Raw genomic sequence first — 24979 nt, forward strand, 5'->3', positions numbered from 1 at the left:
TGTCAGGCTCCACATGGAATACTGTGTACAGTTCTGGACACCGGTGCTCAGGAAAGATGTTACAGTGCTGGAGGGGGTTCAAAGAAGGGCAACCAAATTAATAAACGGAATGAGGGGACTGGAATACCCAGAGAGGCTATCCAAATTGGGATTATTCACCCTGGAAAAAAGACAGTTAAGGGGCGATCAAATAACTATGTATAAATACATGAGGGGACAATACAAGGATCTCTCCCAGGGTCTGTTTACACCCAGGACTGCTGCGATGGTAACGAGAGGGCATCCGCTACGTCTAGAAGAAAGCAGGTTTCATCACCAACATAGAAGGGGGTTCTTTACTGTAAGAGCAGTGAGACTGTGGAACCCTCTACCTGAAGACGTGGTGATGGCAAAATCCAGAGAGGAGTTCAAGAGGGGACATGATGTCTTTTTAGAGCAGTCCAACATTACAGGATATAGACATTAAATAGCCAGAAGGGTTGTTGATCTCGAATGTTGATCCAGAGATTACTCTGACTGCCATTATAGAGTCGGGAAGAAATTTTTTCCTCCAGAATGAGGGTAAATTGGCTTCTGCCCACTAGGGTTTTTTGCCTTCCTCTGGATCAACATGGTGGGGAGAAGAAACCGGTTGAACTGGATGGACATTTCTCTTTTTTCAGACTAGCATACTATGTAACTTTGTGCCTGTTGCTTCTAGTTGGTTTACTAGTCAAAAAATGGTTATCTTGTTGAGTACAGTGGGAACTTGAAACTTTGCCAGAAATTGCCGTTGACATTCCATGAATGAACTGGTCATCCAGTACATGCGTACTAGAAAAACACAGTCTTCCATAGAATACTTCAAGCAACCCATATTCTCAGTAGTGAGAGAATCCTACAGATGATACTGGGTTTAATTTAACAAAATTGTCTACCAGTACGGCTGTCCTTGTTGCCCATAGCAATCAATCACAAAGCAGTATTTATTACTGAAAGCTGATTAGTTGCTATGGGCTACAAGGACAGTTTTAAAGTGGTTTTACACGAGACGACTTTTGGGTGTGCCCAACAATTATCACTCACTGAATGGAGGTGGTGCGCTCTAGAGATCTCTTCTGGGCGCCTGCTACCAATCAGAGTAAGCAGGCAGTCATTCATAGATGAACAATTGACTGCTTACACGGGCCTATAGTCACTGGGTTTTTAGATGAGCTAAAAACCAAGGAACTCCAACAAGTGAGCGATTCTCACTCACTTGCACTGTTGGGTTCCTTGTTTAAACAGAATGACAGTCGCCAATGTAGTGGCCTGAAAAAGGGCAGTACATAGCATTGTTTAGCTGTGGGCACCAGTAATATCATAACCGACCCTAGGGGGTTAATCTCAGCCATTTTGCACAGCTGATGCAGGTAACCTAGCAACCAGTTAGGTCGTTTTTATCCAGCTGCACAGGATAGAAAAAAATGCCTAGAGACTCAGATAATGCAGGTAGCCTAGCAACCAAATAGGTTGTGATTGGCTGCAGACAGACTGGTCAGGTGACAGAGGCGATCAATAGTCGGGAAGACAATGATCGCAGGAGAACAGGCAAAGCAAGAGTAGGAGAGAAGTAGAGAAACAAGATAGAGGCAAAGAACGAGAAGGAAAGAGAGAAGCAGGAGAGAAACAAGAGAGAGGCAGAGAAGGAGAGTCAGCGGTGACAGTGAGTAGAAGAGAGATAATAGAGAGAGCTGAGATGAAGAGAGGGAGATAAAGAGACGTGTTAGGCACAAGTACCTTGATTGTATATAATTTGTTAATCACTGTGTGTGTCGAAGAGAATTACCCTATCTCCCTGTTTTATTTAATAACACCACAGTTTTTACAAAAAGTTAAGCAAAATATCTGTCTCTGTGTGTTATTCAGAACCTCACTACAACAAATCGTGCCCAAGGGCGCTGGCGTCCGAAATAAAAATGAAAAAAAATCATAATTACCCACTAATAAGCCCACCATACCCATAGTTACTCTTTTGAGCACTTACTTAGTTAAGTATTGGCCACCCTTACTGTTAGACAGTTTTGAAAATGGGTTCCACCTTCCCCAAAAATGTGACTTGCACACCAGCAGGTGCTGCCCCTGACAAACAGAACACCAGAGGCCGGAAACAGGACATGAGAAGCGCCGGAATAGTAGCCCCCAGGGATATATATGCAGGCAGCACATGACAGGGTTAACGGGGAGGCTAGGGTTAATAGAAGCTGAAGGGGGGGTAGAATAGGGAGGAGTAGAGGGGGAGGCTGAAGGAAAGTGCGGGAACAGCGGTAGGTGGAGTCTCTTTAGGCGGCAACGGAAGAAGAAGGAGCTGAAGAGAAGAAGACGGAGGCAGCGAGGAAGTCCCACTCATCCGCCCTTATTTTAGTAGTCAGGGGTCAAGGTTTTAGTTAGGGGAAGGGGTTGCAGAAGTCATCGTGACATTGTCATAGCGGCATTTGGAGGGGGGGGAGTTCATGGAGCCAGCTGAGATGCAGGGCGGGGGGGGGGGGAACGGAGGGCTGATAGATACCTCCCCCCCCCCTTTTTGGTCTAGAGTGTGTGGTCAGTCTGTCGCCTCCCGGCTCTGTTAGGCCGGAGTCCCTGCTGAGACGTTTGGGCTAGCTTAGGAATGTCTAGCGGGTCTCTGAGTCGGGAGGAGGGCGACTAGGGGCATCAGGTGTGTTGCCTCCCGAGTTGGCTGTCTTGCGACGGGAAGGTTTTTAGCGGGAAGGATTTTCGGTCTCCTGAGTCGGATAGAGGGAGAGCGGCGGAAGGCAGTACGGAAATCCTTTCCCTGTTGGGGAGGCGACAGAGGGGGTTGGAGGCTCCAGGGACTTCCCCTTTCAGTGGGTTGTTTATTTTATGATGTTTTTACCAATTGTTAAATAATTTTCAATAAACGGCCAAATTTATCCAAGCTAGAAGTCGTAGTGTATTGATTGGGAAAAGGGGGAGAAGTTGGGTTAGGTCACAGAGGTCACATCCGTTATACCTGCGTCATGTCATCGATAAACACAAGACTTCAGTTCTAGACAAATTACGAGCCAAAATAAGGGTTGGGCTGTATTTTACTAACTTTTGCCAAAATCAAAGTCTAACAAATTTCCAAAAATCAAAAATTATTTTATCGGAATTATTTATTTTAGATTTGAGATTGCGCGTCGTAATGTTTTTTGACGGTCATCATTCTACGTCAGTCATAGACCCCTAGCAACTAGACAGGACATACAATAAACTTAAATCCATCTAGGAAGGAAAGAGGCATAATGATTTTTACATTTGGCGTATCATCTGCTAGAAAGAAGAGCGCCATAATGATTTTTACATTTGGAGTATCGTCTGCGCTAAATTTACCTCATCAGCCTGTAATAGTGATATTAGGTCATGAGTCGATGACCCACAACAGACATCCTGAGACAGAGGCAAAAGGGTAAGGAAGGAGACTGAGGATCTAGGCTCCAAACAAGAGGGTCGAAGGAAAGAAGAGTAACAAGTAGAAGTCATAAAGTAACATAGAAGGTGGGGACTCTGAAGAAGGAGATAGACAGAAACAGATGCAAGATCTAGGGAAGGAGAGTAATACAAGAAGTAATACAGCAGGCGTAAAGGGAGAGCTGTCTCAACATCCAACAGGGAGAAAAGGTTGAACGTGAGCACAAAGAGAATACAAGAAACCAACAATATACCAAAGATCATATATCAAGATCTGAAGAGGAACCAAGTGTTCCATAAGTCATTTACAGCCGATCAATACCAGGTGAGCTGATCATTATGTTGTATCACTATAGCAGTATATGTTACATATTATCTATAATTAGAGGCAGATTGGTGGTTACAATTGTTACTTTGCATCTGGGATCTAATTAACAAGTACAACATCTGTATGGAGTTTGTATGTTCTCCTGGAATGTGTACATTCCAGAAGGATGCTTAGATTAATTGGTTGATTGGCTTCTTCTACCATTGACCCTATTGTGGGAGCATTGTGCTTTAGGGCAGGTGAGTCAAGATCTGGAGCCTCCTCCACCCACAAAGTGGGGCAATGTTATTGGGGGGCACAATGTTTGGTACTATTATCAGGGGCACTGAGAATAGTGTAAGGGGCACCATGTGATTGACTTTTTTGGGGGAGTAGTCTGAAAAGCACTATTACTATTTAGAACAAAATGGTAATACTATTTAAATATGAACAGTGTATCACTGTGTTTTAGGCACCTGGAGCAGTAGCATGGCACTATCGGGGGCAGCGGGATTGGGAATTTGTTTTCTAAGGACGATGGAGATGTGCTGTAAAAGCAAGTAGTCTTAAAGTCATTATTTAGGTAGTGTATACACTGCTCATCTGTAGGGGCCCCAGCTATTAGTACAATGGAGTTCCCTCGATGGCCATATCAGTGACCCTGTCCAGCCTTGTATGTATGTGGTTCTTTCTTTTACAGTTTGGACTCTCACAGATGAAAGTTGAGAGGGCCACCTGTGTTGCTTCTAGGGGACTATACCTTCATAACACGACTTCAAATGGAAAACGGTACCATGTTTTTGCACGTTGGATTTCTGATTGCCTGCATTTAAAATTGGAGGCAGAAGAAGGTACAGTAAGGTACCATAGACGTCTGTAAGTGTCCTAGCGCGGTTCTGTAGGGTATTGTGTATGAGCCTCTACTGAGGTCGAATCTATAAATACACAAGTTATACATTTGTAGATTTAGAGAAATGCTAAAATCTACAACAGAAGGAAAAATAAACTAAAATACCCGTCATTTTAGAGATTAAATAGTTACATAGTATGTTGGGTTGAAAGAGGACAATGTCCATCCAGTTCAGCCTGTTTCCACCCTGCCTTGTTGATCCATAGGAAGGCAAAAAACCCTCAATGAGGCACAAGACAATTAAGCCCACTTTGGGAGAAAAAATTCTGTCCCGACTTCATAATGGCAGGCAGAGTAATCCCTGGATTAATGTTTGAAAGTTCCTACCTGACTCCAAGACCCGGATCAACAATCCCAATGGTCACCTAATGTCTATATCCTGTAGTATCATAGAGCTCTAAAAAGACGTCTAGTCCCCTCCTAAACTCCTCTATGGATTTTGCCATCACCACGTCCTCAGCTGTAGGATTCTCTCACTGTTGAGAATATGGGTTGCCTGAAGTATTCAATGGAAGACTGTATTTTTCTAGTATGCATGTACTGGATGACCAGTTCATTCATGGAATGTCAGTGGCAATTTCTGGCAAAGCTTCAAGTTCCCACTGTACCCAACAACATAACCATTTTTTGTCTAGTAAACCAACTAAAAACAACAGGAACATAGCTACATAGTACGCTAGGCCGAAAAAAGGCAAGTGTCTATCCAGTTCAACCCGTTTCCTCCCCCCACCATGTTGATCCAGAGGAGGCAAAAAACCCTAGTGGGCAGAAGCCAATTTACCCTCATTCTGGGGAAAAAAAATTACTTCCCGACTCTATAATGGCAGTCAGAGTAATCCCTGGATCAACATTTGAGATCAACAACCCTTCTGGTCCTCCATTGACCTCTAACTTTTCCGTTGGTGCCAACATGTACCATGACCACTGGGTCCTCACCAGCCCCTCCCAGTAATCTGTCAATTCAATCTACAATGTGTCGAACTCGAGCGACAGGAAGATTACACATTGTTCGACGATCCTACTCTACACCACTATGACCTGTTTAGCCTGCAGTGCGCTCCCCTTCTTACTTGAGCAGTCATCCCCCTGGTGGTCAGAGGGCATGTCATGCTGCAGCGGTGCTGGCTCTGTAATAGCATCCCCCTCATCTACCAACTTTGCAAACTTGTTGGGGTGTGCCACTTCAGGACTAGCCTCCCTGGTTCTCTTTCTTCTACCCCTTCTATCACCCAGCTAGATGCCTGTTCGTCCTGTTTTCCTGAACTACCATCCACCCCCACCTCTACCCCAGCGAGTGCCTGCTCAATGAGCAGCAAACTCCTTTCCATATTGCCAATGTGTTACAGTGTTGTAAGTCGCTCATTTAGATCCAGGATCTGGGCTTCCAAATGTTAACGTACTCGCATCTCACGCAGCAGTATGCACCCTTGATCGGCTGGTCAAGGACAAGGTACACACCAGATAAATTGTCACCATTGTTGTGTGTAGCAACACTGGTGAGGCTTATTGCTCAGTTTTAATTTGAAATCCCTACAATCTTAAAGGTGGTTGTAAACTACTGATGGCCTTTTCTTAGAATAGGTTATCGATAGTAGATCAGTGGGGGTCTACCACCTGGGATCCCCATTGATCACCTGTTCTCTGGGTCAGTGTGATCCGCACTGAGCTGATTTCTGCAGCAAGCAGACAGCTCTGTTCTCACTGCAGTGGCCAGGCTTGGTATTGCAGGCCATATCCCCATTGAAGTAAACAGGAACTTAGTCTGCAATACTAAGCGTGGCCACTGCAGTGAGAATGGATTCTTTGCTTCCTGCAGAAATCAGCTCAGTGCAGAAGAGCACTGACCCAGAGAACAGCTGATCAATAGGGGTCCCCGGTGGCAGACCCCAACTGATCTACCATTGATGACCTATGCTATGGAAAAGCTGTCAGTAATTTACAACCAGACCACCCCTTTAAGCTATGTTGGACTGTTAAGATATGTTTACACTGTCATTGATGTTTTTGTTTTTACAATGGAAGTCATGATATTGTTCTAGTCATTGACGACCCCATTGATTTATAATCCTTGAGATTTCAGTCATATTAACAGCATGAACATAGAACCATACTGTGCTCTTCTATGCCTTCAAACTGATGGAACCCCTGATGGTGGCTCCACATGACATTGTGAACAATACCTTGGAAATGATGCCCATTATTGTGGCATCATCCTGGCATTCATAGCAACCCACCAGTGACCATTTATAACAAGTGTGTCAACTATCAATGCCAACCAGGAACCAGTGTTGGCCCTTGGTTAGATGGCACTATGTGCGGAATGTTTTAGGCAGTATTCCTGTATTCTGCTTGCTTACACCAAGTTCATAACATAAATACAGCAAAGAGTGCATCAGAAGAGGTCTAGGGGCGCATGATGAGAACTTTGTTCTTCCTCTTTACAAGTCACTGGTCAGACCACACATGGAATATTGTGGACAGTTTTGGGCACCGCTACTCAAGAAGGACATATCAGAGCTTGAGCGGGTACAAAGGCGGGCAACTAAAGTAATAAATGGAATGGGCGGACTACAATACCCAGAGAGGTTATCAAAATTGAGGTTATTTAGTTTAGAAAAAAAGATGTCTGAGGGGCGACCTAATAACTATGTATAATATATCAAGGGACAATACAGAGATCTCCCATCATGTATTTATACCCAGGACTGTAATAAGGGGGCGCTCTAATAGCTATGTATAGATATATCAGGGGACAATACAGAGTTCTCTCCCATCATCTATTTATACCCAGGACTGTAACAAGGGGGCGCTCTAATAACTATGTATAATATATCAAGGGACAATACAGAGATCTCTCCCATCATCTATTTATACCCAGGACTGTAACAAGGGGGCGCTCTAATAACTATGTATAATATATCAGGGGTCAGTACAGAGATCTCTCCCATCATGCATTTATACCCAGGACTGTAACAGAGGGGCGCTCTAATAATTATGTATAGATATATCAGGGTCAGTACAGAGATCTCTGTCATCCTCTATTAAACCCAGGACTGTAACAAGGGGGCGCTCTAATAACTATGTATATATATATATCAGGAGTCAGTACAGAAATCTCTCCCATCATCTATTATACCCAGGACTGTGACTGTAACTACATCTGTGGAACTGTGGAACTCTCTGCCTGAGGACTCACTAAAAGAGTACAAGAGGGGCCTGGACACCTTTCTTGAGCATTAGAGTATTACATGTTATAGTAACTGATTACTTCAGAAAGGTCGGTGATTCAGGGATTATTCTGATAATCAGACTTCAAGTTGGGAAGGAATTTTTTCTAAAATGAAGAAAATTGGTTTCTACCTCATTGGGATTTTTGCCGTCCTATGGAGCAACATTACATGATAATAGGCTGGCTGGTTGGACATGTGCCTATTTTCAGCGTTGCACACTGTTAATAGAAAGATACCTGTCCAACAAGTGATTGTATATTAAAAAAAGTTCCTATGTTTCTCTACTTGTCATTAGGCATAGACCTTTCCTATAATTAGGTATGAGTATGCTGTGTGTTATGCACACTATGGTATAATCCAGTTGGCCTCCATGCTCTGCTGTAATGTAGAAGGCCCTAAGACATCATAGTGCAGTGCTAAGCACATTCTCAATGTCTCACGATCTTTATCCAGGGATCCTGGAAGGCTGCATGTTCCAATATCTGGAATGAAATACGGGGCAGACTCAAAACGGTGAAATGGACCTTTCATGTTGTGTGCAGACAAGTCACAGTATCATGTCATAGAGGTCAACATATTAAATTAAAGGGGTTTTTATATCTTCTCTTCATTAAGGCTACAATGACAGAGCACCTTGTCCAGGTCTTTAACTTTGTAATGCACTCCGGAAGAGTCAATATCACACTAACCTTCAAGGCTATTTTCACATTGAGTATATCTTTCCGGGATTGGTTCCATCTTGGGTTTCCATATTCTATGCAGAAAGGGACAGATACCTGGATGGACTCAGGAGGGGACCGTAAGGTTCAAAGTGTGAGACAGAGAATTCTTTAGTCTCTGTTTCACATGGTTTCCATCCATGTGAGCTAGATAAAATAACTCCAAGGACAGTGCCATTACACCTGACTCTGCTTAGGCCCATCAAAAGACTACGGCCGGCCAAGAGTGTTGGATAGCTTTCCATTTGGCTGACAGTGTTCTGAATTGGCAGTAGGGAATAACGTGCTTCAGACTCCTCTGGCAGTGGCTTATCTTCCCTGAGAACAAAAGGATGGGGCATGTTAAAACCCAACTGGACAGTCTTTCGCTTCCCTAACATATGCTGCAGTGTCCTGTAGGGTGACCCTGGACACAGGGCTTACATTGAGGAGCAGGGAGGGTAAGATATTGGCTTGTCACGGCGGCATTTACCATGCTCCCTCCCTGGCCAAGGCCAGGGCAGCGCTAGGCCTCTTCCGGACACCCCTAGCAGAGGGATGCCCAATGAACGGTCGAATAGAAATAGCAGTTGTCACGGGTGACGCCACCGGTCCGTTACACACCAGAATGACCTTCGGCGGAAAATAAATGAGCCGCAGATATATATAATGTACCTCCAGTCCCTGGGAACGGTTAGGGCTTGGAATAACTTTACTTAAAGGGGTTCTGCTAGTGAAATAAAGAAAATTATAGTCACCTGCATCCTGCCCTGCATCCCTGAAGAGTCCAACCTGTGAAAAGAAAAGAGTTAAAAAAACAAAGCAAACTCACCTAATCCCATAGTACTTCTTCCCTCCATCGTTTACCTGGTGCGTGAGGGGCCGGCTCCTGCGCGCTCTCGTCGACCTGGCCAAATCTAACCTCAGACGTCCTCGGAGAGTCAGCGGTGAGTGCACAAGTGTGCCGGGAAGGGGGATGCATGTGCACTCGCCGTTTACTCTCCGAGGACCTCAGATGTTAGACGCAGCCAGGCCAATCAGTGGGTGATGCATCCCTTGTGATGCATCAACCACTGACCCTGGTAGCAGGACTTGCCGTCCGGCAGGGATCGAAGCAGGGGCAGAAGCTGAAACTTTGCCAGGTTCTGCTCTGCAATTGGATGGCTGCTGAATGGACAGGAGAACAGCAGCAGCTTCCCGGTGAACGGCCCCATAAGGCACAGGTGAGTATAATTTTTTTTTATTCAGCTGAGAGAACCCCTTCTATTGCAGCCTATGGAAGCCATCCGGATCCGCAGAACACCCGCAGCTGAATTAAACTCACCTGTCCTGGACGCTGCAGGTCTCCATTCCGTCGTGGCTTGATCTTCTTTCTTCGGCCCGGCGGATGTACCCGAGCACATCCGCCAGGCCAAAGAAAGAAGATCCGGCCGCGACGGAGGGGAGACCCGCAGTGTCCAGGACAGGTGAGTTTATTCTTATTTTCAGGCCTCATGTCCCCGGGAAAGGAGGGAGCCGCTGCGGGATTCTGCATGGAGAATCCGCGGCGGGCCTGATTTTCCCCGTGGTTGATTTGTAGGAAAGTGTATTGTGGTAGTATACCCCTGATGACGCCAGAGTTCTGGTGAAACATGCTGGGGGATCTGGCCTTTTAGCACAGAGCCTGATGTAGTCCATCCTGCTAAGCTTATATCAGACTCCGTTTATCTGGCAGCATTGATCACACATGCTGGCAGTTCATGCAGGGATCTCTGTGCGGATTTCTGCTGCGGATGCACCATGATTGTCTTTTTTCTTCATGCGGGAGATCAATTAAGATAGAGCGTGATCCACATTAAAATGGAGCATGCCACGTTTTCTTTCCCGTGCATGAAATCCGTGAATCACTTAAAATACCACCCGCGGCTATTTAGTTAACCGCGGATGGTCAATGCATTTCTATGGCATGCGGATTTGCGTTTTTTCTCCCGAGCGTGGTAATGCGTGACGACGGCTCTGGTCATTTGTGGACACTTGGGACCTCCCATTATCACAGTTGGTGAAGTCCCAGCCATCAGACCCCCACCAATCAGATACTTATCCCCTATTCTCATTTTATAGCTGTGTTGATACAGAACAAGAGGCTTCATTAAAACAACATATATGTTAACTTGCCATCTTAACGGGGCTGTTGCCTTCAGACAGTCGCTTTTTATTAGAAGGGTAACCCAATAATAATCTGATTTGAGGCAAATTCACTGTTGAGACTTGACCATGATATTGGCTATAATCTTTGAATGTAACTCAGCAACATGTGTTCATTTTCCCTACAGCACCTCCACAGGAGCAGTGGAGTATTGCACAATTCCAATTGAAATCAATGACGTGTCTATGTAAAGTGTAGACATGCCGGGTCTTCCAAAATAAGAAACGTTCTTTGTAGCTGCTCTCCACCCTGCACTTCACCTATTAAATAAAGGACCCCTCTCTACTGTATTAGCGCAGTAATCTCTAATAGAATATTTGAAGTCAAGTTTTATAATCGGCTCCTTTTTGTAGGATGTTGGATTTTAAGACTGTCTAATCTTAATTTATTCTACCTATTAGTTGGCTTGGTTTCTGCCAAAAGTTTCACCAAACTTTTGGTCTGATTTGCCACAAGATGGTGAAATTTTGATGCAATTTGGACCACGCCCCTTTTTCATGAAACCAGGCTCATTTTTCGGATAGGCAGAAAAGTGTCTGAAAGTGTCTAAAAACACAAACGATAGTAAATGTGGGAAAAAGTACATAAGGCAATTTGTACCAAAACATCATATTTTAAATAGTAAATCTTCCCCATTGCATCATGGGACTGTCTAGGGCACCAGATGACTGAATCATTGGAAACCAGGATCTATCTAGGAGCTTATACCACCACACACTCAGGGTGTCTATAGCACCAAACCAGGGGTGTAACTATAGAGGGTGCAGGGGATGCAGTAGCACCCCGGCCCAGGAGCCTTAGGGGGGCCATAAGGCCTCTCTTCTCCATATAGGCAGCCCAGTACTATGAATAAAGCATTATAGTTGTGGGCCCTGTTACAGGTTTTGCATTGGGGCCCAGAAGCTTCAAGTTATAACTCTGTGCAGCATGGTTTAGGTATGGGTACGGGTACAGATAGAGGGGGGGGGGGGGGCAGCTCACCTTTTGCATCAGGGCCCCTGAGCCTTTAGTTACGCCCCTGCACCAAACTATTGACTGTAAATCCCCCACTGAATAACTGTTTCTGAGTAACCGAACCCCTGAATTACTAGTTATCAGAGCTACTGAACACATCAGTGTAGTTGGCATCGTATGTGCACTTTGGCACCAAAAGATAAAATCTACAACTACGTTATGCCACCAGGAGTGCTACCGCAAACCGAGCCGGAGTACACCACGATCCGTGTCAGCCAGAAAGTACTTCCATTAAGAGTGGTTATTTGAGTTATGAGCTTGGTTCTGATACTGTATTTATGTACTGACCTTGCTTCTGCAGCTTTATGTATGTCGTGAGCTTAGTTCTGGTGCTGTATTTATGTTATGAGTTAGACAAGGAGAGGTAAAAAAAAAAAAACCACACAGGGTGCCATCTAACCTAAGGCCGGCACTGTGTAGGTATGTAAGACATGAGGTAAGATATTGATTTTTGAGCCTGAATGGCTGGTAACAGAGAATAATAGATAGCATTCAATGGTCCTTTGAAATGGGAAAATGCACTTTAGGTTGAATTCAGATGGTCGTCATCCAGCTACATTTTAGCGTATGTTGACGCCACATCTCGGGCCTACATAGGACGTACATGTTGTGAAGATTCCCTAATGTTCCAAGTATTGCAACCATAATAGAGACGCTATAAGGCAACTGCATTCTGGTCAATTACACCAGCACTGCTGATATCAGGAAGCTGAATTGGGTGAACATACTGTGGATGTGGGAACAGGCCTGTCTGGATCAAGTAATGAACCTACAATATGGCCAATTACGGCAGCCATTGTGATGTGCGGAGCGCTTAGTACATTTCCCGGCAATTTAGCCTTAATAAGTGACTCTCATACAGAAGAAAAATGTCAGTCGCCATCAAAAGCAGAATTGCTTACGCTGCACTTTCTAATTAGCAGCGTTGTCCATAATCCTTCCAGCAGCGGCACTAATCCTTTCTCCTTCACATATCTTTACTTTCCCATCTTTTCTGTTAGTTTTCCCCAACGTGTAGATAAAACATTGTCCGGGGGTAATGAGCGGATTAGATACAATGACGCTGCAGTATAATTATTCTTCTTTATTTTCAGCCCAGACGATGTTTCCCACGTACGCGGACCTGGTGAAGGAGAGGAAAGGCCTGGCGTCAGCCATAGTCAGGGAAATAAGAGGCGAAGGTAAGACCAAGAAAAAACACTTTACCTGTATGAGGCCAAAGATTGCAGCAGCGAGTGTATCTTCAAAGATCAAACCAGCCAAAGATCGCAGCAGCGAGTGTATCTTTAAAGATCAAACCAGCCATAGATCGCAGCAGCGAGTGTATCTTCAAAGATCAAACCAGCCAAAGATCGCAGCAGCGAGTGTATCTTCAAAGATCAAACCAGCCAAAGATCGCAGCAGCGAGTGTATCTTCAAAGATCAAACCAGCCAAGGATTGCAGCAGCGAGTGCATCTTCAAAGATCAAACCAGTCAAAGATCGCAGCAGCGAGTGTATCTTCAAAGATCAAACCAGCCAAAGATCGCAGCAGCGAGTGTATCTTTAAAGATCATTCAGCCATAGATCGCAGCAGCGAGTGTATCTTCAAAGATCAAACCAGCCAAAGATCGCAGCAGCGAGTGTATCTTCAAAGATCAAACCAGCCAAAGATCGCAGCAGCGAGTGTATCTTCAAAGATCAAACCAGCCAAGGATTGCAGCAGCGAGTGCATCTTCAAAGATCAAACCAGTCAAAGATCGCAGCAGCGAGTGTATCTTCAAAGATCAAACCAGCCAAAGATCGCAGCAGCGAGTGTATCTTCAAAGATCAAACCAGCCAAAGATCGCAGCAGCAATTGTATCTTCAAAGATCAAACCAGCCAACGATCGCAGCAGCGAGTGTTCTACGAAGATCAAACCAGCAAGAGATCGCAGCAGTGAGTGTTCTTCAAAGATCAAACCAGCCAAAGATTGCAGCAGCGAGTGTTCTACGAAGATCAAACCAGCCAAAGATCGCAGCAGCAAGTGTATCTTCAAAGATCAAACCAGCCAAAAATCGCAGCAGCAATTGTATCTTCAAAGATCAAACCAGCCAACGATCGCAGCAGCGAGTGTATCTTCAAAGATCAAACCAGCCAAAGATCGCAGCAACGAGTGTATCTTCAAAGATCAAACCAGCCAAAGATCGCAGCAGCGAGTGTATCTTCAAAGATCAAACCAGCAAGTGTTCTTTCGAAGGCCAGCAGCTATTGTTCAGTCAAAGATCACTCACATGTACTTGTGTTTTCGAGAACCGATGAGCATTAAGTGGGAGGGCAAAATATTCAAAAAAAGGCCAGAGCCAATCAGCTTTCAGTAGGAGATGCATACTGAACAAGCGCACACCTCCCTGTCAGGACTGTGACCAAAGCTGTGGGCAATGGAGTCACCGACTGACCGATACCAGTGCTGGATACAAAGGAAGCGATAAGACATATTTATGAAGGCTACCCATACACATCAGATAAAAGCTAAATTTCAAGTTATTCCCTGTCCACAAGATACCCTGTTTCCCTGAAAATAAGACAGTGTCTTATATTAATTTTTGCTCCCAAAGATGCTCTAGGTCTTATTTTCGGGGGATGTTTTATCTTTTCATGAAGAAGAATTTACATTTATTGTTGAACAAAAAAATGTAACATTTATTATATACTGTATAGAGATGAGCGAGCACCAAAATGCTCGGGTGCTCGTTACTCGAGTCGAACTTCCCGCGATGCTCGAGGGTTCGTTTCAAGTAACGAACCCCATTGAAGTCAATGGGCATTTTTGTATATCGCCGATGCTCGCTAAGGTTTTCATTTGTGAAAATCTGGGAAATTCAAGAAAGTGATGGGAACGACACAGAAACGGATAGGGCAGGCGAGGGGCTACAAGTTGGGCTGCATCTCAGGTTCTCAGGTCCCACTATTCAGCCACAATAGCGGCAAGAGTTAGGCTGTGACCAATCAGAGGCAGCTCATTCAGCAGGCGGGGATTTTATGAATGGGTGTGAGTGAGAGCTACCTCTGATTGGTTAGGCTGTGACCAATCAGAGGCAGCTCATTCAGCAGGCGGGGATTTTATGAATGGGTGTGAGTGAGAGCTGCCTCTGATTGGTTAGGCTGTGACCAATCAGAGGCAGCTCATTCAGCAGGCGGGGATTTTAAATCCCCGGCTGCTGAATACTACACAGAGCAATTCAGGAGAACTGCTGCCGGCCGCGGCTGAACTCCGTCTGCCGGGACCGGGTGAGTATATATATATTTTTTTGTTTTTACACATTTCTGGATGAATTTCAGGGAAGGGCTTATATTTTTAAGCAATTCCCGAAAATTCATCCTGCGCTTGCCGGCAGCCCGTTGCTTTCAATGGAGCCGGCTGTATTGCCGGCTCCATTGAATTCAATGGTCAGTGCTCGTTTAATCGAGACGAGTACCGCGTGGTACTCGTCTCAAATAACGAGCATCTCGAGCACCCTAATACTCGAACGAGCATCAAGCTCAGACGAGTATGCTCGCTCATCTCTAATACTGTACAGTAGTTGTCATCACAAACCAGCAGAAGCAGACAAACTGTGAAAACTATTAGGAATTTCTTGTTATTACTATTATTTCCATTTACACACTGTATGGAGACTATAATGATCACCCCCAAAAGAATCAAAGTGACTCACTGGTTGCCTGACTCACACACAGGGCCACAAGAAATAATGGCTGTAAAGCACCTGGCTCCCACACACTGTCTGGAGACTGTAATGATCACCCACAGCAGTTCCTGGACCACTTGTACAGCAGGGACAGTATTGCAGCTTCCGGACACCAGGGGGAGCTCATCACAGCAGACTCACACAGCAGGGAAAAAAAGCTAGGTCTTACTTTCGGGGGAGGCCTTATATTTAGCACTTCAGCAAAACCTCTAATGGGTCTTATTTTCAGGGGATGACTTATTTTTGGGGAAACGCTGTATCTATAGAATAGAAGATTACTTGCTGATCAGTGGGGGTCTCAAGAGCTGGCTTCCCATCTCCATGTCTTCCTCACCACGGGGTTACTGCATGACGCCCAGAGAGGAGACGGCACTAGCACTCCATTCACTTTCAGTAGGACTGTAGGATAGCCGAGCAGCACCCGCTCAGGTATCTCCCTCAGCACCATTGCAATGGAACGCTAACCACGCATCCCGGGCCAGAGCTCCCTTCATACTGACGTCACTGCAGGGGGAGAAGCAACCCTTGCAGTGACATGAGTGTGGATCATGGGACCCGCATTCTTAAGATTGTCGGAGTTCTCTAAGGTAAGACCCCCACTGATCTATCTTCTGTCCCATGGATAGGAGGTAACTTCAAATTCTGGTACAACCTCTTTAACCCTCTACCTCCTGTGTGCCTCAAACTCTCAGTGACTCTTAGTAAATTTCCCCAATTTGTTCAAACCGGTCTCTTGCTGCGTGTAGATCAGTGTGCCGGTACACAGCAGTAGTATGATGCATGGCAGAATCACACATGGACTGATTGTAAAAGGCTTTGCAATGCACGTTTCAGGCGTGCGGCTTGTACAGGTGTCAGAAACGCTCTTTTCTCCTTAGGGAGAGCAACTATATACTATAAACTAAGTGAGGAGACTCAAATGGCCACGCACGCTCCTCTGTGTAATATGCAAATAAGGGAGATTGAATAAATCCTCCACAGTGCCACATATTGAAAGGCAGCATTCCTTTAAGTCAAAGTCAGACTTTTTATACAAGCCTTGTTACAATGACTGGGAATTAAAAGCAAAGCCAGACTCCATGTACATACAGCTGTTTCAGGGTTATTGCCCTTCATCAGTGTACAGTAGGAGCTGTATGTACATGGGGTCTGGCTTTGCTTTTAATTCCCAGTCATTGTAACAAGGCTTGTATAAAAAGTCTGACTTTGACTTGAAGGAATGCTGCCTTTCAATAGGTGGCACTGTGGAGGATTTATTCCATCTCCCTTATTGGCTTGTACAGGTGGAACACGTGTCTTCGGCACACTACCATTATGTTTAGCGGCAGCCTAAGTATGACCGTACACACTGCAGCCAATCTGCAGTCAGCGAATGCTGATCACCATTTATAGCCTTCTGGACCTGGACTTGCCAATTGAAACAACGCAACCTGGTGCCCCCCATGCGTTTACCGGAGCGCAGTCGAAATGTCTGTGAGCATTTTTGGCATTCTCCAAATTTGGCCTCTAAATTTCAGATTGTTCCGGTAGATTCAGTACAGCCGGAAATTCAGGGTTACATCTGGAGTCCTAATTATTAATGATGTAGAGTATTCGCTGCGCAATATGTGTCATAGGAAGGCAGACAGCGCCACCTTGTGTACGAGGCTTGTATATGGTATCACATTCTACACCAGCGAAGTCAAACTCAAAAGCCACATCAGCATTAATAGTCACCCTCCAAGGCAATTAAGAAGTGCCCGTTCACACGGGCGTATTTGCGCTGTGTATTGCGTATTTTTGTTTACGCGTGAAATACGGACAGCTTAAACACCATTGATTTGCCTTAAAAAAAATGGCGCCATCTGCTAATTGGGTTTGTATTACAGACCGAAATTACCCATGGCAAGGGGATAACGGAGTCACTACTGCTGCAGGTCACTCTGGCAGCCCAACTTACCAATAATCACTGACGCCTCTTCTTGGATTAAATTGGCCGAATCAGCCATTTTATTGAAAATAACGAACCGTCAAACATTCTGATGACCAAGTTGGGGAGACCCTTGGACCCCCGATACAGTCTGTCTCCAAAACAACCTAGGAAATATTTGTAGTGCCTCCCGCTGCACACCACCTGACTCGGGAGACCCTATTTCCCGAAACCACGCCTCCTGCCGCAAGCCAACCGACTCTGTAGGCCCACACTCCCCAACTAGCCTCTAGTCGCCTCCCGACACCGAGGCCCGCTAGCCATACCCAGGCTAGCCACTCATACCATCTTTGCAGTGCACCGCCCCGTCAAAGCCACAAGGCAACAGACCCAGCTAATACTCCATCAAAAGGGGGGAGGGTAGCTATCCAGCCACTGCCTTCCCCCACACCCCACTTTTGTGCCGACTCCAAGGACCCCCCCCCCTTTAACCGCTGCCATGACAATTCCTCGAACTCCTCTTCTATCTTCTCCTACTACAATGGGCGTCGGGGGGGGGGGGGGGCGAGACTCTTCACCGTCCTGCTGCTCAGTTCTTCTTATCCTCCTCTTCCCAGAATAAGCTCCTCCCCTTCTTCCCGCTCTTTCCCTCACTATTCTCCCTCTAGCCCCCCCTACCAACCCTGCTATAAGTTAACTCTTTTCCTCCCCGTTAACCCTGTCCTGCCTGCCTTCTCCTAGTCTCTGCGAGCCTCAGCTCTGGCATTCCTTTAACCCTTTCCAATCCAATTGGTATCCTGGTTTTCCTAGGGGGCTTACTCTTTTTCTGCTGTTATACAACAGCGCTATCTGCTGGCTAAAGCCAGTACTGCATGAAATGACACGTTGGATAGGCTCCGACAGCAGAGAGGCTGGCAATATACAGTAAGAGAACCCCGACGGACGTCTTCCAACATCGGAGCTGTACAGCCCTAAATCATAACGTCTTCAGACATCAGACAGTGGATTAGAAAGGGTTAAAGTCAATGGAATTGTGTAAATACGCAGCGAGTACGCAGGATACATGCTTATTTATGCATGAAGGCAGGAGAAATCTACAGGACGTTCTTGTGGGGTTTTTTGTGCATGTGAAAAATACAGTGAATGCGTAATTGAAAAATTAAACAAAAAGGTCCTAAACTGCGTATTTCATGGACTGAAACTGCATGTGCCAGTGTGAATGAGCCCTAAGTGTAGCTACGCCTTTCTACAGCTATATGGCGCTCTGCACTAAGTTGGGTTCTACCCTTTTTAGGACTGAGCTTCCTACCTTGGTGGGTGGCTAAGGTGCCAGGTAGGGCTGTCAGAGCTATGCCGCCACCTGAACAGAGCGATGTGCAGTGCGCCAGAGCTCAGAATCCAAGATGGCACCCGCTCTGTGGTGGCACCACCCCTTGTGCCAAGCGATGGCTACATCCTCCAGGGAAAGTAGAGAGCTGGTCCTCCTGTGTCCGGGCCACATAAAATGACGTAGCGGGCCAGACTCGCCTGCGGGCCTTGAGTTTGACATGTTCTACACCCTTATAGGTTGTGTTACACAAACTGTATATTTGGTTTTTTCAGCACCTCTGTTAGACCTGGGTAAAAAACTCAGTGTCCCCCAAGATTTAATGATGGAGGAGCTGTCCCTGCAGCGTAATCGTGGCTCTTGCATGTACTTGGAGCGACAGAAGCGCGTTCAGAGGTTCACATTTGAGCATCCCACAGGCCGTATCCATGTGAGTATATACAGGAGGACCTCACACGTTTGCATCGATCTCTGGACTGTTTCATCTCGTGTGGAAAGAAAATGATCCAACTTTTGCAAATAGGTTGTATTAAAAATCTAGATTTTGGAATCTACAGCAGCTATGTGTCTCCATAGTAACAAGCTTCCTTCTGTCCCCTTGTACATGTGGTCAGGATCGAGCATTCATTGGATCCAGCCCCCAACCAATCCTTAGAGGTCCTGTGCTATTTGGAGTTACTTCATCCACCAGCTGGTGCTTGAGCAATCAGTCTCCATACTTTGTGAAAGAGCAAGTGCCTGAAATACCCAGCTTTCCTAACTTCTGTAATCCTGAGCTTGGCTCATCAGTTAACTATCCTTGACCCCTGACCTGACTCCGGCTCCGTTCTATGACTACGTCCCTGTCTACACCCTATGGTACCGCATTACAGAAACCTTATCAAGTGTGTCAGCTGCCTCTAAACTTAGACATTTTTTTGGCTAGCGGTCAGGGGATCCCCCAGTGAAGACCAGATCCCAATTAAAGGGATGAACACCGGGGAAGCCCAGGTGCTGCTGCTGGATCTAGTCTGAAGTCAAATAATTTCTGAGACATAGTGAGAATATTGCTATGTGTAAAAGGCCTATAATATACATTTGGTTGGTTAGTAATAAGTAGGGTAAAGATGGACAGCAACTCTGATCATTAGGGCTTGTTACCATGGAGACACATAGGTCTGCATAGGAGCTGTAGATACAAACCAGTATAGTTTCTTATTAAGACTATCGGAAAAGTTGCTTTACTTTCCATTATAGATTCAATGGAACAATTTAAGAAAATTATTGTGAAGACGTACATTTAACCTCTTAAGCATCAGACACTTTTTAGGGATTTTACCCATGTGGTGGTTTTACTGACCTATTTTTTTCCTTCAACTGCCCAAATAATTTTTGCAGTTTTTTTCCCCGTGACATACAGGACTTTTTAAAAAACTCTTTTTAACAGGCTTTTTTCAGTTTTTTTTAGTTTTATTGGGGGTAAAAAGCTTAAAAAATTATTTTTTTAATATTCATAGTTGATTTTATAAATTGGTTATGCTAACATAAAGGCTAGGAATGGGTTCCTCGTTTAGTTTCAGACATTTTGATATATAATATGTATGGGTTTGGATTACAGGGTTCGTACAGCGACAGTTTTGGTTGGCATCGGCTTTGGGTCATTTTCTTTTTTATGTATATATTTTTGTTTTATACTGTAATTTTTTTTACTATCTATGTTCCCATGTCATTATAAAAAGACCTTGGGAGTCATTCACATTGTCTTTTCTTGTTTATTTGACACTTTTCCACTGTAGCTGGGGCATCCATAGGAGCCGCATCCATAGGAGCCCCAGTTACAGGGGAAACATCCCCTGGGGTGACAATAGTCATTGGCAGAGCTGATAAGGCAATCCCGGTGGCCATGTGACCGCCAGCTCACGTGGTGGAAGAAACACTTCCACTTTCACTTCTTAGTACCTAGCGCTCATTGAGTGCTATGTACCCTGGAAAGGAGAAGGCAGAAACAATTAAAAACCGCTTCTCCTCCGGGTCCTCAGTTGTGACTAACAGCTGACAACCCCTCCTGCTCCTGCTGGATTGCAGAAGCAGATGCTTTAATCCTGGGACGTATTTTTGCTATCGTTCGGGATTAAAGCCCAGGGCCAAGCACCGTAAATTTACCACGCTTGGTCCTTAAAGGGTTAAAGAAATTGGAGAACTGTAATCCCATCTACAGTGCAATGCAGAATGCAGACTACTTTTTCACGTTCAGCTGACTACTCCTGCAGGGTAACTTGTGAGGTTATTAGTGCAGGGATGTTTTCAGAGTCCTCGATGGAATATTTTGTCATCAGCTTCCTTGGTTTTCTGCAGTCTTATAGGCTACATTGTAGGGATTAGTTCAGCCCATAGAATTGCTTTCACTAACATGTAATCTGCTTACCAGGCGGGGGGGCATATGAATGCCATTAATGCTGACCAGACAATGGCCAACGATGTATCTGGCACAGAAGGAGGTGAAGGAAAGGAGAACTTTTGCTCAGAAATTCACATAATCCCAGGAAGCAACAGGACTCCACCCAGCGTTCCCCAGAAATCAGCAAAGGTCTTACAAATGAAGATGTCTCTGAATCCAGGTGCTATAGCTCCAGGTAACATGCCAGGGTGCCAACAACCTGGAAAATTCACTTTGTAAACATGTGCAATATTTGGGTAATAATCAGTAGTAAAATACAATAGTTGCTTGTAATGTTTTGAAGGTGGAGAGGCTTGTATAGGATATTGTGATTTTGTACTGTTCACAGTTAGCCCTCAAGCACATAAATCCATACTATAATGGCTACAAACATAGAACGAATGGCCACTTCATTAGAGATCTCCATCTAGTAACGCATTTGGGGACAACCCAGTCAGTGATTCTGTCGTAAAAGGAAATTAGATTAGTCTGGCATGACTTGTTTGTTACAAACCCATGCTGGCTCCATTCTCATCCAGGTACTTGAATATATGATGTTTAATAATTTGTTCAAAGATCTTTCCTGATATAGAAGTCAGGCTCACAGGCCTGTAGTTTCCTGAATCCCCATTCTTCCCTTTTTTAAAGACAGGGAGATTTGCCCTTTTCCAATCTTCTAGGACTTCTCCTGTTCTCCAAGAATTTTCAAAGATTACAGCGAGTGGTTCAGCAATTACATAGAAAAAGAAAAATGAGCAGCATAGTCCAATGTAGACTCAAAGTAGCTGCATCCGCCTTGATGCTCCTTTAGTCACTCCAGAGAATAAAACATACAACGTTTCAACCCCATCTGGGGTCTTTGTCAAGCTTGATGAGGTCTGATTAAGGAAGAGTAGAGGGGGATAATTACCTCACGTGATCTAGACTCTATGGTTCTCTTAATACATCCCAGAATTGTGTTTGCCCTTTTGGCTGCTGCATCACATTGTTGACTCATGTTCAGTCTATAATCTATTAGTATACCCAAGTCTTTCTCACATGTGCTGCTGCTTAGCCCAATTCCTACCATTCTGTATGTGCTTTCCTCATTTTTCTTGCCCAGATCTAGGACTTTGCATTTCTCCTTCTTAAATACCATTCTCTTATTCACCGCCCACTGTTCAAGCTTTTCTATATCTTTTTGAATACTCTCTCTCTCTCTCTTCCCTAGTGTTAGCAATCCCTCCTAGCTTTGTGTCGTCGGCAAATTTAATCAGTTTCCCATCAATTCCCTCCTCTAGATCATTTATAAAAATGTTGAACAACACTGGGCCTAGGACAGAGCCTTGTAGTACCCCACTTGATACATTCTTCCACTTGCAGGAAGCAGACAGCTCCATTCTCACTGCAGAGGCGAGGCTTGATATAACAGGCAAATTTGTCATTTATATCAATGGAGACTTGGCCTGCAATACAAAAGCTGGCCACTGCAAAGAGAACAGAGCTGTCTGCTTCCTGCAGAAATTAGCTCAGTGCACATGCACACCAACTCAGCGAACAGCTAACTGGTGGGGGTCCCAGGCGGCAGACTATTGATGACCTATTCATGGATAAGATCATAACTATTTAACCAACTTCAACCTTGTCTCATGCAATACTAATAAAGAATGCTTCACTACAGGAGTGGGACATTTGAAATGGCATTTCGGGGTTTCTTTGGTTGTTTTTGTACTCACTATTTAGATTCATGATCTTGCCTATGTCTTTTTAGCAGTCTTTTAACTCCAGTATTGGATGATGCTCTCTTTGCTTATGCTGGTTTTACAAGTACAGTCCAGTAGAGTGATTTCTCATGCAGGTTATTTCTTTGGATCACAGGTTATTCTGGACCACTGAAGGATATTCCATATGAGAAATTTAACATTACTGCCATCCCCAAATCCTACCAATCACCTTGGATAGTGAGTTACAGTGCTGAGGAGGTCGCACCGGACCCTGAGTATCTTCCACCTCCCCCAGAAACACCTCTCAGCGTTGCATACCGCGAATTTAACAAGTACGTCAAAGAGACATGTTATGGGATTTGTCATAACTATGGTATATATAAAAGAAATGCATATGCAAGGGGTTTGTATCCATCTCATAAAGTGATGGTGTATTGCTAGGATCGCTTGGATTAGTGGGGGCCAAACCCCTGGGCCCCTCATGGATTCTGCAAATGATCCTGCAAATCTGATTCCTCTCCACTGTTTTTCCCCTGAAATGTGCTGCACTCCCTCACCAAATTACTGCAGTGATAAGCAGTTTACCTGTATCCTGCTTGTGTAGAAAACAGCAAACTGTTCCAGAACCAAGCTCATAACATAGATACAGCCCCGGAACCAAGCTCAGTACATAAATACAGCACAAACCAACCTCAATACACAGATGCAATTCCAGAACCAAGCTCAGAATTGTCGCGTTCACCCTGAGCGTAATGCACACCACGCAAAGGATGAAAGCAAATGGGACTTGTGAGCAAACATCCAAAAATGACTGACAACCACCAAAACACTTACCCAGAATGCCAACACGCATAAACAGATGAAATAGATAAAGTATGTACAAGTTTTTGGTTTGTATTTTGGCTAAGATACTTAAGCTCATGAGCCTGCGACAAGGGTCCTCGTTGTCTCGTGAGTCTCTACTCTAACAAGACAACTTAGAGCCCAGGGAGTCCAGCCTGCAAGCAGGGTGATGGTCCCAATAGGGGACCTAGGGGCCTGGCTTGCAATAGATGGTAAATGGCATACAAGCAGAACAGGACACTGTTCACACCAACAGACGAGGGGATTACAGACAAGGGAGTCTGGCGCCCTGTGAGATCAGGTCACATGTAGCTAAGGCTGGCCATAGGCGTAACTGTTAGCTCTAGGAGCATAACGATAGTGGGTGCGGTTGCACCAAAGCCCTGGAGTCTTAGGGGACCATAAGGTCTTTCTTCTCACCATATGAGAAAACCAGTACTATAAGTAGAGCATTACAGTTGTAGACTCTGTTAAAGATTTTGCATTATGGCCCAGGATCTTCAAGTTACACTTGTGGTTGTCTCTGTGGGTCATGTACCAAGATTTCATTAATCGGCGGACTCAAGTTATAACATTAGGCAATGTAGGCCTGTGCTTATAGGCTAAATAGGTCAAGAGGAAGTTTTTTTTATTGTCGAGGTAAATCTTTAAGACTATTAATAAGTCCCATTTCCTGTTTTCTGCAGAACGCCAATTCCTTTTGGATGTTTATCAGTAGTGAATGGTGGTGAAGCTCCGAATATGTTTGAAGAACTTCAGGCCCAAATCGAGCAATCCACTAGTGGACTGGAACTCATGTGTCAAAGACCCAGCTTCAACAGAGCACCGCGGGGGTGGGCACATAGATACGTGCCAGAATCTGCAGACTTGTAGGCCTTGTATCTGTGGTTAGATCATCTATGTGCTGATGTGGAGATTCTGAGGAAGGGCTTCTTCGGCTTTGCATTTCTGTGCTTGCTTAATGTAATCCCTGATGGTAATATAGGTCAACGATATATATATTTCTTGAAGGAGATACCGAATAAAAAGATTATTTAGATAGCTTAACAGATTTTACTGAATCACCTGACGTTCCACTAAAGAATAAGATATTGGTTATTGGTAAGCACATTGACGGAGTACTTTGCTAATTCAGGTCATATGAGGCAGTCCCAATTATTTATATAGCAAACAGTATGTATGGGCGTACGTGATCTGCATAAATTGATAATAGAGATGAGCGAGTATACTCGCTAAGGCACATTACTCAAGCGAGTAGTGCCTTAGCCGAGTATCTTCCCGCTCGTCTCTAAAGATTCGGG

At 44.8% G+C, this 24979-nt stretch overlaps 1 protein-coding gene across 1 annotated transcript; it reads left to right on the forward strand.

The window, feature by feature from the left end:
- Positions 1–3425: 3425 nt before the first annotated feature.
- Positions 3426–24725, forward strand: MYOZ3 (myozenin 3). The gene is made up of 6 exons (XM_066590404.1): positions 3426–3754; positions 12868–12954; positions 18992–19146; positions 21124–21328; positions 22990–23167; positions 24365–24725. The coding sequence occupies exons 2-6, from the start codon at positions 12876–12878 to the stop codon at positions 24549–24551; spliced, it is 804 nt and encodes a 267-aa protein (XP_066446501.1). The 5' UTR covers positions 3426–3754; positions 12868–12875; the 3' UTR covers positions 24552–24725.
- Positions 24726–24979: the final 254 nt, after the last annotated feature.

This window comes from Eleutherodactylus coqui, chromosome 2, assembly GCF_035609145.1.
Source record: "Eleutherodactylus coqui strain aEleCoq1 chromosome 2, aEleCoq1.hap1, whole genome shotgun sequence".
Classification (NCBI taxonomy): Eukaryota; Metazoa; Chordata; class Amphibia; order Anura; family Eleutherodactylidae; genus Eleutherodactylus; species Eleutherodactylus coqui.